General features: G+C 36.6%; 1 protein-coding gene across 1 annotated transcript; it reads left to right on the top strand.

Moving 5' to 3' along the window:
• The first annotated feature begins 9,573 nt into the window (after positions 1-9,573).
• Positions 9,574-10,182, top strand: LOC133806249 (secreted RxLR effector protein 161-like). The gene has a single exon (XM_062244371.1). The coding sequence runs from the start codon at positions 9,574-9,576 to the stop codon at positions 10,180-10,182; it is 609 nt and encodes a 202-aa protein (XP_062100355.1).
• The last annotated feature ends 7,513 nt before the right edge of the window (positions 10,183-17,695 follow it).

The raw sequence follows: 17,695 nt of genomic DNA, 5'->3' as shown, positions 1-17,695 counted from the left end.
CTTAATCATTTTTGCCTTACACACATGTTTCACATTTACCATAGGTTTTAATATTGCATGAAATCATACCACATTTAACTACTCTTTTCATGGTTGAAAAACCTATATGCGATAGTCTAAGATGCCACAAAAATAAAGAATCATACTCCACAATATAGGCGGAATTAGCATTTTTATTGATAACATTGAAAGTTAAATCATTGATGCACAATTTAACCATACCCTCACAAGAGTACCCTTTTCCCAAAAATATATTTGATTTGGTAAGTATAAGTTTACCGGACTCAAAATCGGCTTTAATGCCGGGCTTGCCAAGCAAATCACCACTTACCAAGTTTCTACTCATTTCGGGAACATAAAGTACATTCACTAATATAACTTTCTTGCCGGAGGTGAAAAAAATTCAATGGTACCTTTCTTGCCTTAAACTTGTTTGGGTTGGTTTTTGGACCCAAAGGTTTCTCGTTACCCTTTTTTCCTTTGTTTTTGGGATGTTTTGGTTGTGACACCGCATTTGCTTTGGAAGTCTCTCCATTAGACCCCTCCACAAATTTATCTCTACATATCGATTCATCTTCGATTCGAATATGCTTTTGGATTTCCTCCAAAGAATAATCCTCATTTTTATGAATGATTCTTTTCCTATAGCTCTTCCAAGTTGGTAGTATTTTAGCCACTATAGCACCAACTTGAAAGGCCTCGGGAAGCTCAATCTTTAAAACTTTCAGTTTGTTAACAATTATTTGCAATTCATAAATTTGAGGAAGAATAGGTTTATCACCAAAAATTTTGAAATCAAAGTATTGAGATATCAAAAACTTTTTGTACCTTCCTCTTCTGCCTTGAACTTTTTCTCAAGTCCATCCCATATCTCCTTGGCCGATTTGGTCTCGGTGTAGAGATCATAGAGCCTATCGGATAGGGCGTTGAGGATATGACCCCTACAAAGGAGATTGTCCTCCTCCCTCTTCCTTCTTTTCTCCACCTCCTCGGGAGTTTCCTTGTCGGATGGCGTTGGGAGAGGTTCTAGAGTGGATTCTAGAATGTAGGCAATTTTGAGAGTGGTCAAAAGGAATCTTACCTTGTCTTGCCACCTAGTGAAATTGGATCCATCAAAACTATCCAACCTCACTAAGTCTTGATTCCTGATTTTGATTATCTCACCTTCCATTGAAACAAACAAAGGGATAAACTTTTGAATGTTAGGAAAATATGTATTTGCCTCAATGGAAATGGTAAGAAAATTACAAATCTATGCAAAATATTACAATAGACAAGGATTGATTAAATAAAGTGTTACAACTCTATAACTGAAAATACAAATGAACAAAAGAAGAAGAAGAAAATAGTAAAATACAACTCTAAGCAAAGGATTAAAAATAAAGTAAAGTGTTTGAAACAAAAGAAAAGAAAAGATTACAACTCTTAAACAAGAAATACAAGTAAATAGAGAAGAAGAATATAAAGATGAAAAGTAATAGAATGAAAGAAAGGAACAAGAAACAAAAGATAAACAACTTTCACTCACACTACCAAAGTGAAGAGTGTTGGGGATCACCAACTTGAACAAGGTTTGAAACCTTTGTCCAAAAGCTTATTTCCCCCTAACTCAAGCAGTAAGGGATCTCTCACATATTATAGGAAATGCTTTCTGGAATTATCAAGCCTCAAGATGTTTCTAGCCAAGTGCTATAATGGATAGAAATGTTGTGACTTTCAAGTGAGCTATAGGCTCCTATTTATAGAGTTTAGAGACACCCTTTGAATTTCAAATTCCACCAACCCCCATGGCTGCTACCAATGTTTAATTGGATTAATATGGAATTAAAAATGAGATTTGGGAGTTTTTTTGGGTTTTTTGAGCCGTTCAACAAAGATTGAAAAAACTAAAAAAAATGGTCAGTTTTGGCCTATGGCCGCCACTGACCATTTTCAGCACTTAAAAATGTGCTATTTTTCCAAACGGTTCCAAACCCTCCCAAATGATTTTGTAACTCCCAAAACACATTATTGGAGTTAAAATCATATCTCTAACAGCCATTTCACATATGGCTTTATGAAATTTATCTCAATATTGTGTAACACCAAATTCACACAATAAAGGGTAATATTTGGAACTTACAAATTTGTAACACCAAATATGTTGCATTATTTTGATATATCTCATATATCTAAATATTGTAACTCTCTATTATATGTTACAATATGTGACACTCTTTTTCACATTTATTTAATCTAAAACATTATATTATAATATAATATAATATTACATTATATTATAAAATATTATAACAGTTTCCACCTAAGAGACCACTCTCCGAAATAATGTCCAATGTATACTTCCTTTGACACAAAAAAAATACCTTCAGGACCTCGTGCCACTTCAATACCAAGAAAGTATTTTAACGCAGCAGGATTGTTCTCTGCAATAATCAAGTCATGAACATATACCAATACCTTTATCTACACTGCACCCCTAGTAAGGGTGAATAAGGAATAATCTGCATACAATTGCAGGAAGTCATACGCCTTTAAAGTTGTCACAAGTTAGCAAACCAACACCTAGGAGCCTGCTTAAGGCCATACAAAGACTTACGAAGTCTACATACTTTCTTGGTTTTGTAGTCTGAAACCCAGGAGAAAGTTTCATGCAAACCTCATCATCAAGATCACCATGAAGAAAAGCATTGTGTACATCCATTTGATGCATTTGGGCTAAGAATGCTCGAACAGTTACCATCTTTTCCGCAGGAGCAAAAGTCTCATTATAATCTATTCCATCGATCCGATGATTACCATACACGAGTTTTAAGTCGTTCGATACTGCAATCTGAGTGGAACTTTATGCGATACACCCATTGACTACCAAGTGCTTTCTTCCCTGGAGGGAGATACTCCATAGTCCATGTACCATTTTCTTCCAAAGCGTTTATTTCTTTTTGAATTGCTTCACGCCACCCTGCATCTTTCATCGCTTTGGCAAATGATGTGGGTTCCCTTCCTGCAGTAATCGCTGCAAGAAAATTTTGGTGGAATACTGAAAACCTATCACAATTAACATATTGTGCTATAGGAAAGGGGTTACCTGAGGAGAGCGTTGGACTAGATGAACTTTAAGATGGACTCTTTTGAGTAACGGTATGAGTTACATAATCACGCAATTTTACGGATGGGAATTTTCACGCAAACCTTTACCTAGAGTTTCATTCCCAACATTCTCTACATTTTCGGATGAAGAAAAGGCATCCCCCCTGAATTTGTGGATACATTATCACTCAACGATAGAGAAGATTACTCTTGCACATCACCGTTAGGCACACCATCAACTGCTCCCTATAATGTACCACCTTGGGGCATTACGTCTCCACCAGATGCCCCTTGCTCACACATACCACCTTCCTCCTCCAAAAAATCAAAGTCATTCCCTCCTGCAAGTGGATTATCAAATGTATTATTTGGCACAAAATTTGCGGCAGCATGATCCAAAAAACGGAACACTTCCTCATAAAATTTTACATCCCTTGATACAAAAAATTCCTTAGTGTCAAGATCAAATCATTTCCATCCTTTTAAAAAGGATATCCAACAAATACACATTTTCTACCTACTATGATTGGAAAATTTATCTCCTTTTGCTCATTGATTATGAGCAAAGTACAATGAGCCATAAACTTGTAATTCCTCATCATTCGGTAAAGCACCAAAAAGTATCTCATGTGGGGACTTTTTATAAAGAATAAAAGATGGAGTACAATTGATGAGATAAGCTGCAACCAACACACACTCACCCCAAAAATAAACAGGTAACCTACCTTGAAAATGAAGGGCACGAGCAACATTTAATATATGACGATGTTTTCTCTCCACTCTACCATTTTGTTGAGGTGTCCCAACACAAGATGTTTGAAATAAAATACCATTCGCTATAAAATAATCTGATAAGCAATTAAACTTCGTGCTATTATCACTCTGAACCACCTTAATTTTCTTATCAAATTGTCTGTCAACCATAGCAATGAATGACATGAACATCTTAAATACTTCTTTCTTATCAATCAATAAGTATACCCATACGGCACGAGAAAAATCATCAACAATAGTAAAAAAATAACGAGCACCACAAGAGGAAACTGTATTATAACTACCCCACAATTCACAATGTATCATCTCAAAAATACGGGTTGCTTTATTATTACTTAAAGGAAAACTATCCCTAAAATGCTTAGCATTATGACACACTTCACATGCTTTATTTAAATTTCCACCACTACTACTAACACAAGGGAGAAGCTTCACTATTTTCTCGGAAGGGTGTCCCAAACATCTATGCCACAACTCTATGGAATTGGCTATTTCTACTGCATTTGCTTTAACCTTGGACACTTTCTGAAAATAGTAGATTCCATCCCGTAGTTCACCTGTTCCAATTAGCTCCCTCGAGTTATGGTCCTGTAAAGCACACATGTTATCAGTAATTGTGACAATAAAAATTTTATTGGCTAGAAGTTGAGTTACCAAAATTAAACTATAATTTAATTTAGGAACATAAAGCACATGGGTAAGGATTAAATCATCTGAAAGCTGCACACTCCCTTCCTTGCTTGCACAGTTTGGCCATCTGGTAGGCCAACTGGACACATATTCACATCTCTTACGTTTGTCAAGATAGAAAGATCTCCAGTTACATGATTCATACATCCTGTGTCAATTATCCACAATTTTGCAATCATCTCACCATTCAAGCGATCTGAAGGAGTTTGCGCTTTAGCAAAAGCAGCTACAAGAGTTTTCAATTGGTCAGCGAAAAAACCCGGAAGAGGAGTTGTATTTTGTGATGGTTGTCCTATTGCACCACTGCCTGTGTCAGCAACATTGGCCCGAACAGATCCACCATGACCTCGACCAGTTACCGTTGAGGCCCCTACACCACCGCCATCTTGCTTACCACGTCCACCTCCTCTCTCTTCCGGACGAGTACGAGTCTCCCAGCAGTGTGGATACCCAAGAAAATCAGAAGAGTTTACAATTTCATGCCCACTTTTCTTGCAATGAGAACACATCAAGCCTGATTTATCAACCTTTTCAAAACGACCTCTACCACGACCTGATGTATGGACTGCAAACCTAGTAACTTCAAGTTTGTCTGGTTTATCTTCTGGGTCACTACCACAGCGTATTCTTTCTTCCTGAATAATTTTCTTGAAAGACTTGCTTAGAGAAGGTAATGGGTCATGTGAGAGTAAATTGGACCGAATCTGGCCATAATATGGAGCATACAACCCCATAAAAAATTCATGCAATTGATTATCTTCTCTACGTTTCTCATGACCAGCACCCAATTCACATATGCACAATCCACATTTACAATAAATAATTGGTTCATGATTACCCAATTCTTCCTACAAGACATTCAATTTACCATAGTATTTTTCAACAAGCATAGTAGCAGTTTGTTCACACCTAGCAACTCTAGTTTTAAGTTGTTGAATTCTTGGTCCATTAACAACAGAATATTGCTCCTTTAAATGCTTCCACAACACATACGCATTTTCATATTTAGAGTAGATTTTACCTCGGGAGTGATGGTATTCATGATTCAAGAGACAAGCACAGGATGAAGCATTTCCCAATCATCTTGAGAAGACGGTGGTTCCGACTTGGTGATCGTCCATTCAAGAAGACAAATTTATGCTTACATTTGAGCACTGTCTTGATATCTGCTGCCCAATCTTCATAATTATCTCTGTGTAATTTCGCCGTGTTAAAATCAATATTATCTCCTAAACAAACTAAATCTATATTAAGTATATATAAGTTAAGTTTATATATAATGTATGGATATAATTAATTAACTAAATTAAGATATGTGGTTTGTATTTCATTTGGGTTATTATAAATACCCATTTCTTTACATCTTAAATTGATATCGAGAAAGTAAATGAAATAAGACAATTAGTCTTATATATATATGTTGTAGTCTTGTTATTGAGAGTTATCTAGTTGTAGTCTCAATTAAATAAAGTTTTGTGGTGTGTTTCCACTTCTGTGTGAATTTCTTCTTTGCGATATAAAATTTAGAATATAATTCTAAATTTTCTTCAACATTTGGTATCAGAGTCACGGTGTCAAATTTGTTATAGTAAGCTTGTTTCATATTGTTGAACCCTTGTCAGCATAATGGGTGATCTTCAAGTAGTTGGAGGAATCAAAAAGCTTAACAATACAAATTACACCACATGGGTAACATGTATGAAGTCTTACCTACAAGGACAAGATCTTTGGGAGATTGTCGGTGGTGGTGAAGTTACACAATCGACAGTAGAAGATGCCAATGGCATCTTGCAAAAGTGGAAAATTAAAGCAGGCAAAGCAATGTTTTCTTTAAAGACCACAATTGAAGAAGAAATGTTGGAGTACATACGCGATGCTAAAACACCGAAGGAAGCATGGGACACTTTAGTTATACTTTTTTCAAAGAAGAATGATACGAGACTACAAATTCTTGAGAATGAGTTGATATCAATGGCGCAACGAGGCATGACAATTCCCCAATATTTTCATAAGATGAAATCGATATGTCGTGAAATATCTGTTTTAGATCCAACAACATCTATAGGCGATGCTAGGATAAAGAGATTAATTATCCATGGTTTGAAACCCGAATACCAAGGGTTTGTTGTCACTATGCAAGGATGGCCGACACAACCATCACTTGTTGAGTTCGAAAATTTGCTTGCTGGTCAAGAAGCTATGGCTAAGCAAATGGGAGGAGTTGCATTGAAGAGTGAAGAGGAAGCGCTCTACACCAACAAAAGCAATGAAAAGCGGCACAATAATGGTGGATCTAAAAAGGATGGTGATAGGAAGCATCACCAAGGAAAGGAAGACTCTCATCGATGGGGAGCTTCGAAGAATCGTGTTCATGGTAAAAAGTTTGATGGCAAGTGTTATAATTGCGGGAAAATAGGCCACATGGCAAAAGATCGTTGGTTCAAGAAAAAGTCTGTCGAAAGTAATACTGCGACCTCTACTTCTAAAGAGCATGAAGATGGTTGGGATGCTGAAGCATTTCTTGCTATGGAGGAAGAAGAATTAGCTTTCATGGCAACGACATCAGAAAAGATTGACTACAAAAATGATTGGATTATAGATTCAGGGTGCTCAAATCATATGACAGGTGATAAAAATATGTTGCAAAATTTGTCTGAGTATAAAGGAAGTCATGTAGTGGTGACGGCTGATAACTCAAGATTATCGATAGCCCATACTGGTAAGACTACAGTTATGCCTCGATATAATTCTAACCAGATGCCACTTCAAGATATTTATTATGTTCCATGAATGAAGAAATTTTTTTTATCTGTAGCTCAATTAACATCATTAGGCCACTATGTTATGTTTGGTCCCCGAGATGTAAAGGTGTATCGTGACATCAAAATCTCAGAAAAACCAACAATGGAAGGGCGACATGTGGAGTCAGTCTATGTGTTGTCAGTAGAGTCCGCATATGTGGACAAAGGAAGGAAAAATGAGACAGCAGATCTATGGCACGTGCGATTAGGTCACGTTAGCTATTTGAAGTTAAATGTGATGTTGAGGGGGCTACCTCAGCTTGATGTGCGAACAGACACGATATATGTTGGATGTCAGTATGGTAAAGCACACCAACTGCCATATTTGGAATCAAAATTTAAAGCAACAGAACCATTGGAATTAGTTCATTCTGATGTGTTTGGACTAGTTAAGCAATCATCAATTGGTGGTATGTGTTATATGGTGACTTTCATTGACGACTTCTCTAAATATGTGTGGGTCTTCTTTATGAAAGAAAAATCTGACACATTCTCAAAGTTTAAAGAATTCAAAGAAATAGTTGAAGGAGAAGTGCAGAAGAAGATTTGTTGCTTGCGCACAGATAATGGGGGAGAATATAGTACAAATGAGTTCTCTCGATACCTGAAGGAGTGTCAAATACATCATCAATATACTTGTGCCAATACACCACAACAAAATGGTGTAGCTGAAAGAAGGAATAGGCATCTTGCAGAAATTTGTCGTAGTATGCTACATGGAAAGAATGTACTGGGAAGGTTTTGGGCAGAAGCGATGAGAACTGCAACTATTGTGATCAACAGACTTCCTCAACAGAGGTTAGAATTTATTTCACCCTTTGAGAAACTGTGGAACACGAAACCTACAGTTAGTTACTTTCGAGTATTTGGATGTGTATGCTATGTATTTGGTCCTGACCATTTACGAAATAAGTTTGACAAGAAAGCTATAAGATGTATCTTTGTGGGATACGATAGCCAAAGAAAGGGATGGAAATGTTGTGATCCAACAAGTAATAAATGCTACACTTCACGAAATGTGGTATTTGATGAAGCATCATCTTGGTGGTCCTCAGAGAAGAAGGTGTTACCTGACTCGAGAGATTTTGAAGACAAGTTAGAAAAGAAGATGGGGGAGCATATTGCTCAGCTTCAACCAGGTTCAGATGAATCAGAAGATTCAAATGGAAGTGAAGTTGATCGCACAGTGGCACAGAACCCTTGGCAAACTGGTATATATCAACAAGCAAGAGAAGAAGGTAGACCTAGTGAAATAGAAGATTCAAACTCGCTATCTCAACTTCGAAGGTCAACAAGAAAAAGAAAACCAAATCCAAAATATGCCAATGCAGCCATAGTTGAAGAATGATCTATAAAAGAGCCTGGGACATTTGAAGAAGCATCACAAAGTGTTGAGTGGATGACATCGATGAAAGAAGAGATTGAAGCACTTGAGAAAAACGAGACTTGGGATCTAGTGCCAAAACTAAGAGATGTAAAACCCATATCTTGTAAATGGGTTTATAAAATAAAGCGTCGTCCAGATGGGTCAATCGAGAGATATAAGGCTCGACTTGTAGCCCGAGGCTTCTCTCAAGAATATGGACTAGACTATGATGAAACGTTTAGTCCAGTGGCAAAACTTACAATTGTACGAGTTCTACTTGCAATTGGGGCCAACAAAAATTGGAACTTGTGGCAGATGGATGTGAAGAATGCATTCTTGCATGGAGAGTTGGATCGTGAGATTTACATGATTCAACCAAGAGGTTTTGAAAGTGAAGCTTATCCTAGCTTTGTCTGCAAGCTGAGAAAAACTCTTTATGGATTGAAGCAAGCACCACGAACATGGTATGGTAAAATAGCTGAATTCTTAAGCCACAGTGGTTACATGATGGCACATGCAGACTCTAGCTTATTTGTTAAAGCTAGAGAAGGAAAGTTGGCAGTGGTGTTGGTATACGTAGATGATCTGATCATCACTGGAGATAACAAAGGAGAAATTCATCAAACGAGAGAGAATTTATCAGTCCGCTTCCAAATGAAAGAGCTTGGAGAGCTCAAATACTTTTTGGGATTAGAGGTCGATCGTACAAAAGAAGGGTTGCTTCTTTGTCAACAAAAGTATGTGATAGAACTGCTAGACAGGTTTGGGATGCTGGATTGTAAACCAATCTCAACACCGATGGAACCAAATTGAAAATTGTGTGCGCACGAAGGAAAAGATTTGGAGGATGCATCCATGTATATGCAGATATTAGGTAGTCTAATCTACTTGGGCTTAACTCGTCCTAATATCTCTTATTCAGTTGGAGTCATGAGTCGATACATGCAAAATCCAAAGAAGTCTTGTTTAGAAGTAGTTCGGCGGATACTCAGATATATAAAATGTACAATAGACTATGGTCTTATGTACAAGAAGGGTGAAAGTTGCAAACTAGTTGGTTATTTTGACGATGACTATGCAGGGGATCATGATACTCGTAGATCAACTACAGGGTATATGTTTATGCTTGGATCTGGAATGATTTCTTGGTGTAGTAAGAGACAACCGACAGTGTCTTTGTCAACAACCGAAGCAGAATACCGAACAGAAGCAATGGCAGCTCAAGAGAGTACTTGGTTGATACAGCTAATGAAAGATTTGCACCAACCAATAGATTATGCGATGCCGTTGTACTATGACAATCAATCAGCAATTCCTCTGGCAGAAAATCCAGTCTTTCATGCAAGGACTAAACACATGGAAGTGCATTATCATTTTCTTCGAGAGAAATTTCTACAAGACGAGATTTTAATGAAACAAGTGAAGACAGATGAGCAAGTTGCAGACTTGTTCACAAAAGCTTGATTATCAGAAAGTTTGAAAACTTTTGCCATCAACTTGGAATAGTTCAAAGAATGAGAGCTAACATTGAAGGGGAGTGTTAAAATCAATATTAACTCCTAAACAAACTAAATCTATATTAAGTATATATAAGTTAAGTTTATATATAATGTATGGATATAATTAATTAACTAAATTATGATATGTAGTTTGTATTTCATTTGAGTTATTATAAATACCTATTTCTTTACATCTTAAATTGATATCGAGAAAGTAAATGAAATAAGACAATTAGTCTTATATATATGTTGTAGTCTTATTAGTGAGAATTATCTTGTTGTAGTCTCAATTAAATAAAGTTTTGTGGTGTGTTTCTACTTCTGTGTGAATTTCTTCTTTGCGATATAAAATTTAGAATTATTTATTCTAAATTTTCTTCAACACGTCGAAGTTATAAAATCTCCTGGACCATCTTGTGGTCCGATATAATACTGGGAAGAGGGTTCGATTTTTGTTGGAGGTGTTTCATTTCCTGGCATGTTTACTGTTTGAGATTTCTTAGCCTTGAAGCTCTGGTACCATGACAATTTACACACCAAAAACCGACTTCTTTATTATTGATATGAAAAGATATTTATACAAGCACCACTAATCCTTGCACAGCAAGGAATTCTCACGCACAAGACCAGCTAATAAAACACCAATTAGGAATCTAATAACTCAGCTTTCCTAATATTACTCAAATACCTTATATACGATAATATTGAATATTATGTTTCCTAAATATAATCCTAATAAAACCCAAAAAGTAAAATAAAAACAAAATTAAGAGTAAATCATACTTATTTTTTGGTTAATCACCTACACAATACTCCTCTGAACGTCTATATAACAATAGTTTGTTGCAAAACATAGTTGATTAAGCCACCACCCATGTTAGAGCTGTAAATGTGGGCCGGCCCGGCTCATATTCAATTCGTGTCAGGCCGAGCCAGCCCATTTTTGAAAGAGTAGGCCCAGCACGGCCCATGGGCCCGGCCCGTGTCGTGCCGTGCTCGTGCCGTCCCACTTTTCTTATTCGGGCCGGACCACTTTCTATATTCGGGCCCAAATTTGGACCCACTTTATTTTTGCCAAAAATTATGAAGATGAAGAATTGAACCCTCCACCTCATCTTTAACCATCAATGGACTTACCACCAAACTAAATACATTTTTTTGTTTAATTTATAATTTTATATATTTCTATATAATTTTTAACAATATTTTACACAAAATTATATCAAAGATAATAATTAGAATTTTAATACTTACTAATAAATACAAAAAATTTAACTCACAAATCTTAAAATAAATTAATATAATTATAAAAATATAAACATTGAGAAAAATAAGACTTCTATTATCATTTTAATTTATTAATAATTGACAAATAAAAATTTATTATGATTATTAATGTCAAAATATCAGGTTTTTTATCGTGTCATGCTTTCGGGCTAGTTTGTTCGTGCTTTCGTGTTGTGCCTTCGGGCTTGTCGTGCCGTGCCGTGCTCAGGCCCATGTTGTGCCGTGCCGTGCCAATTTTCAATTCGTGTTGTGCCTGGCCCAGGCCCATATTTTTTCGTGCCGTGTCGTGCTCGTACCTCCCGGGCTCGTGCCGTGCTCAAAAGCCCGGCCCGTTTTTATAGCTCTAACCCATGTCGTGAAAGCAGTAGGGTGCACCACGTGCAAGGTACGTGCCGTTCATGTATTATGGTTTATTAGTTCATAAAATATATATTATAATATTCCAGTTTATATGAAGAGCTGAATAAATAATACCTTATATGGGACAAATAAATATTATTATTATTATTATTATAACCTGAAACAGCAGATCTTATGAACCCATTCAAATTATTACTCTATATTAACCTTTATTATTAATGACCTCCTCAATGGTAAGTTACTCCCATGCTGAAGCAAAAAATTAAAATGATTTGTTTACCAAAAAAGGAGGAGATTAAATTAAGATAGTCAATCAATGCCATGAATGACATCTGAACAGATTTAAGGACAAATACATCCAAATCTCCTAATTATGTTGATGAGACCAAGCAATAACTGGCCAGCCAATTTAAATATATGTATCAAAATGGAAACCAATAAAGCAAACCTCTCCAACATCAGAACTATTCGGCGCCAGTTTTTCTAGTTGAAACTTCCCTTTCCCAATCACCAAATGCTCAAGCTTCAACTTGCTATAAGCTGTTTTCATCATACGACCCTGCAAAACACAATTATTCTGAAGGAGTAAATTTTTTTTTTTTTCCAATATTGAAACAAATAACTATAGGTCAAATGGTCAATAGAACTTCCAGACACTATTTGCATCACCAACATACCTCTACTGATTGAGCTGTTGGAAGCCTGTGAGCATGAGCAGAGTTGGTCTGATCAATTCTATGGCATCTATCCATAACCTGCAAATCCATTTGGGGGTTTTGGACGCAGAAGCAGGTATGCAAGTAATTATTCTAACTCTCAAAATACCAAAAGCGATGCAAGGCAATGACTACATGAGATCCAAAAAAAATACCCAATCACTGCCATACAAAATACAGGTATCAGAAGCTGTAAGGTTGATACCCACCAGCTCTAGTGCTTAGAAGGGAAATTTTGAAATCGCTATTCAGGTCATTGAACTCCTGAATCTGTTTACTCATACAGAACATAATATCGGTAATTGTTAATAACAATGTAGTAGATCTTGAAAATAAATGCACAGAAACAGTTGCATTAAATAAAGAAGACAAATACTTCCCATAAATTTACAACACCAAGAATAACAATTATTCACATCATTTCAAAATTAGTTAGGCATCTTTTCAGGTACTTGTCATTTCTTTAACAATTAGTGTAACAATTAAAAAAGGCACCAGCATGGAACAATTACTATACATAGGCAGTATCTTGCACATAAGTAATGTCATTATAAGTATATAAGAATGATCTAAATCATCAACTTAATTATATTAGTTACAGCATAAGATTTTTTTTTTACTAAGAAAGAGCATATTGTTGTTAGAAATTGATACCATAATCAATTGGAAACGAAAATGCAGGAAAAGAAAATGCAGAAGTTTAAGTAGTATATCATGTTACACTTTGTAGGAAATAAGATAAATGATTATTATAATTTGTTTCACCCAAATTTCGAGGATGAATAAATGAGTCTTGAAATGTAGTCTTGTAAAGCGTAGGCTCGAAAATAACAAGTAGTTGCTGAACACTTGTATAAATATGCATGATTCCTCACTTGTTCTTGTTGGCAATCGAGCACAAGTTTAAAAGGCTCGAGCTTAAGCTTAAAGCTCGAAAGAAAGAATTTTCTCCGATGCATGTGGGTGTTATTCGAGCCTTAGTTGTAAGATCCAAGATATTGGTCTCCGAAGATTGAGCTCGATGAAACCACTAGCTGGGGAGGAGGCTGACTAGAATAACGATCTCGAAGTATCGAAAGCGCGTTAACCTTGCATTCGAGGTCAGCAACACGTTTTGCACACAATATCTATTAGGAGATCACTATTCCTTAGGGATTTGTTGTTATCTGATATTAAATCTCAATTATCATGGGATATTATGTATTTATTTACATTTATTTCAGATTTGAATAATTGGTTGTAACTTCCCTGAATCAGGGGAAGATATTCTCCCAACGAGGCTTATAGATAGCCTGGTCATTTTCATTTGTAGAGAGGAAAAAAATTGGTACTGAGAATACTCTGTCGAATTGCTCTGAGAAAGCTTTGAGAGAGTATTAAGATCAATAATATTGACTTGTGGGCTAGACAAATTTTATCTGCTGAACCACGTAAAAGTTCCAATGTTCTTTTCTTCTTTTCTGAAATATTGTTTATTGCTTTTCAAATTTAAGTTGACAAAAAATGAGGTCAACGGTTCGGTGCTTTCATTGAGAGCATTAAAAAAATCTTTGTATTGTTTAATCAGAAACCTCCTACATTGCATCAATGGTCGCCGCGAACAACCCAGGAGTTGATGGGCGACCATTGACCCAAACCAAGAATTATCCCCAGAGGCCTGGAAAACAACCAATGACAGACCACAGCCTAGATGAGGGGAGTGCATCATTTGACTCCAGGGGGCCGCTAGCTCCCAGGCCTGATGAGGGCCTCTATTATAATCCTAAGAGGTACATTCCGATTGTGGAACTAGAGAATCACCAACTGCGCCAACAATTGGCAGAAGCCACATGGAGCAATGAAGAATTGGCTAGGCAGGGCCACCCCGAAGGCCTAGAGGGCATCCTAGCGGGAGCATGGATGCCAGGAGGGCCGAATAAGGGGTCCAACAAACCCAGTCAAGGCCCAGGGCAAACACTGGCGACAATCTCCCTGGGAGGAATACTCAAGCTAATATTGTTGGTAATCCGACAGTGGAGGTAACTACAGGAATAGGGAATAATCGAGCTCCCCCAGCAGCTCGGAGCACTAACCCTGAATCTGTCAGAAATAACCCGGAACCAGTCTGGGCCATTTCTGGACCTTCTAGGCCCAATAATGGAAGGCCTCCACCATCGCCTATAACGAGATTACCCTAATCGAGCCTGGAGCCTGGAAAAGGCGAGATTGAATCAGATGCTTATCTCGAACTATTGTAAAGTTAGGGCATCAAGCATGCACCAACGCGGGAGTGGGATAGTTATTTTCCAGCTTATAAGAATCCCGGATTTCCAGGGAAAAATTTGGCAGTTACCCAAAAAGGCGATAACAAGAAGTGGTTGAACACTTGTATAAATATGCATTATTCCTGACTTGTTCTTGTTAGCGATCGAAGACAAGTTTAAAAGGCTCGATGCATATGGGTGTTATTTGAGCCTTATTTGTAAGCTCGAAGATATTGGTCTTCGAAGATTGAGCTCAATGAAACCCTTACTGGGGAAGAGGCTGACTGGAATAACGAGCTCGAAGTATTGGTCGATCTCGAAAGTGCACTAACCTTGCATTCGAGGTCAGCAACGTGTTTTGCACACAACAACTATTAGGAGATCTTTATTCCTTAGAGTTTTGTTGTTATCTGATATTAAATCCCAATTATCATGAGATATTATCTATTTAATGTATTTATTTACACTTATTTCAGATCTGAATAATTGGTTGTAACTTCCCTGAATTAGGGGAAGATATTCTCCCAACCAGGCTTATAAATAACCTGGTAATTTTCATTTGTAGAGAGGAAAAAAATTGGTACTGAGAATACTCTGTCGAATTGCTTTGAGGAAGCTTAGAGAGAGTATTAAGATTAATAATATTGGCTCGTGGATTAGGCAGATTTTAACTGTTGAACCACATAAAAATTTCACTGTTCTTTTCTTCTTTTCTAAAATATTATTTAGTGCTCTTCAAATTTAAGTTGACAAAAAACTGTGTCAACATAATTTATTACAAAGACTAACATGAAAAGTTATCTACTTGAATCTCTATCTCACATTGTAATGAGATGTGAAGAGAATTGTATTTTGTATTGAAAATATAACATCTATTTATTCACAACTAGAGAAGTTATTCTAGGAAGCTAAATCAACTAATTAATCCTAATTGTCAACTAATAATCAGCTAATATGCACACTATAACACAACTAATATTCACACTATAACACTCCCCCTCAAGCTAGAGCATAAATGCTAATCATACCCAGCTTGTTACAAAAATAGTCAACCCGAACCCCATTTAAAGCTTTCGTAAAAATGTCCTCTAGTTGTTCTCCAGTCTTCACATATCTTGTAGAAATCAAGCCTTGTTGAATTTTCTTACAAACAAAATGACAATCAATTTCAATGTGCTTCGTCCATTCATGAAACACAAGATTAGTTGCAATATGAAGAGCAGCTTGGTTATCACACCATAATTTTGTAGGTACTGAAGTTTTAAGTCCTACTTCAGTCAATAGTTGATATATCCACAATATCTCACACACAGACTGTGCCATAGCTCGATATTCTGACTCTGCACTAGATCGTGACACAATGGTTTGCTTTTTACTCTTCCATGAGACCAGATTCCCTCCAACAAAATTACAATAACCTGAAGTGGATCTTCTATCTACTTTGGAACTTGCCTAATCTGCATCTGAGAAACACTCAATATGAGTGTGTCCATGATTCGCATACACAATACCTCATCCTGTTGCTCCTTTCAAGTAACACAAAATCTGCGCTAACACTACCCAATGATCAATTGTTGGGGATGACATAAATTGACTAACAACACTAATTGAGTAGGCAATATCTGGAGGAGTCACAGTAAGTGTAAAACGCCCTAGTCTAATACTTTGTAAAATATTTGTGTGCACATAAGTTTACAAAAGAAAAGCCACTTATTATAAAAGTCTCAGTGGGGCCTTGCTAAAACATGCAAGTTGGGCCCAATAGTTTAAAAGAAAAATAATAGTTTTCATGCAACGTTTTAAAAATAATTAAAGTTCAAGTCCCACCTATAAGTTCTGAAAGTTAAAAATAAACATAACATTATTCTGTAGAAAATGGTGTTTAATTGATCGTTTCTCGTCCATAGGATGCCCCCACGCCATACACACCCCGACGATAGAACTCCCCACATCACCACGCGTGCCAAAGAGAAAACCTATTTGCTACCTGGAAGGGAAAGTAAGGGGGTGAGCTAAAAACCCAGTAAGGAAGTACAAATATCACACAAGTAAAACACAACAAAACATATTCATATTCATATATCGTGATACATCATAAGCATCATTATCGTAACCATTATCATCATGCACATAAACATAATCATCATAACACAACATCATATACATAGTCATCATAACATAACATCACATCATATCTTTGTGAACATGGCCTGCTAACTTGTCCATGTCACATCTTGAGGTAAACAGGATCTCTGGTCCTTGAATAACCTCGGCACGTCCACCCTATGAGTTACGTCTTCTTATCCTTAGTAACTCGGGTTACGTCTTCACATCCCTAGTAACCCCATTTTTGTTGAGTTGCGTTCATCATGCTAACAACCATTTAATAACATACAACATTCAAATGACATACAATCCGGTCATATCAACACAATATATCATTTCATAATTCATATCGCAAAAGTATCATCATTCATAACATTCTTATTCATACAAGCCAACCTTACCATTCACAGCATAAACAAACAAAATTCTATCTAACTTCCTTACCTCAGGTCCAAGCAAAGCACAACTGACAAACTTCACAACGAGCCTATACCATAACTAAATAACATCATTTAGCATCACATAAGACTCTATTGTGCCCACTCATATTTCCCATGTGTGCACCCATGGTGAAAATTACTCATCATTCTTAAAACAGACAATTACACATAAAATCACCAAAAGAATAATGCAACTTATACCTATGTTACATGCATGGTTTTTAAATAAAAATCGCATGGTTGAATATTAGACACATTTTTTAACGTAAAAGTGAAATTGCATGTGACATGCATACGTGGGAATGTTGTTAAAAAGCAACGCTAAA

Source organism: Humulus lupulus, chromosome X (genome assembly GCF_963169125.1).
Source record: "Humulus lupulus chromosome X, drHumLupu1.1, whole genome shotgun sequence".
Taxonomy (NCBI): domain Eukaryota; kingdom Viridiplantae; phylum Streptophyta; class Magnoliopsida; order Rosales; family Cannabaceae; genus Humulus; species Humulus lupulus.
Note: the sequence above shows the minus strand (reverse complement) of the source record. Positions and strands in the feature narration are given on the sequence as shown.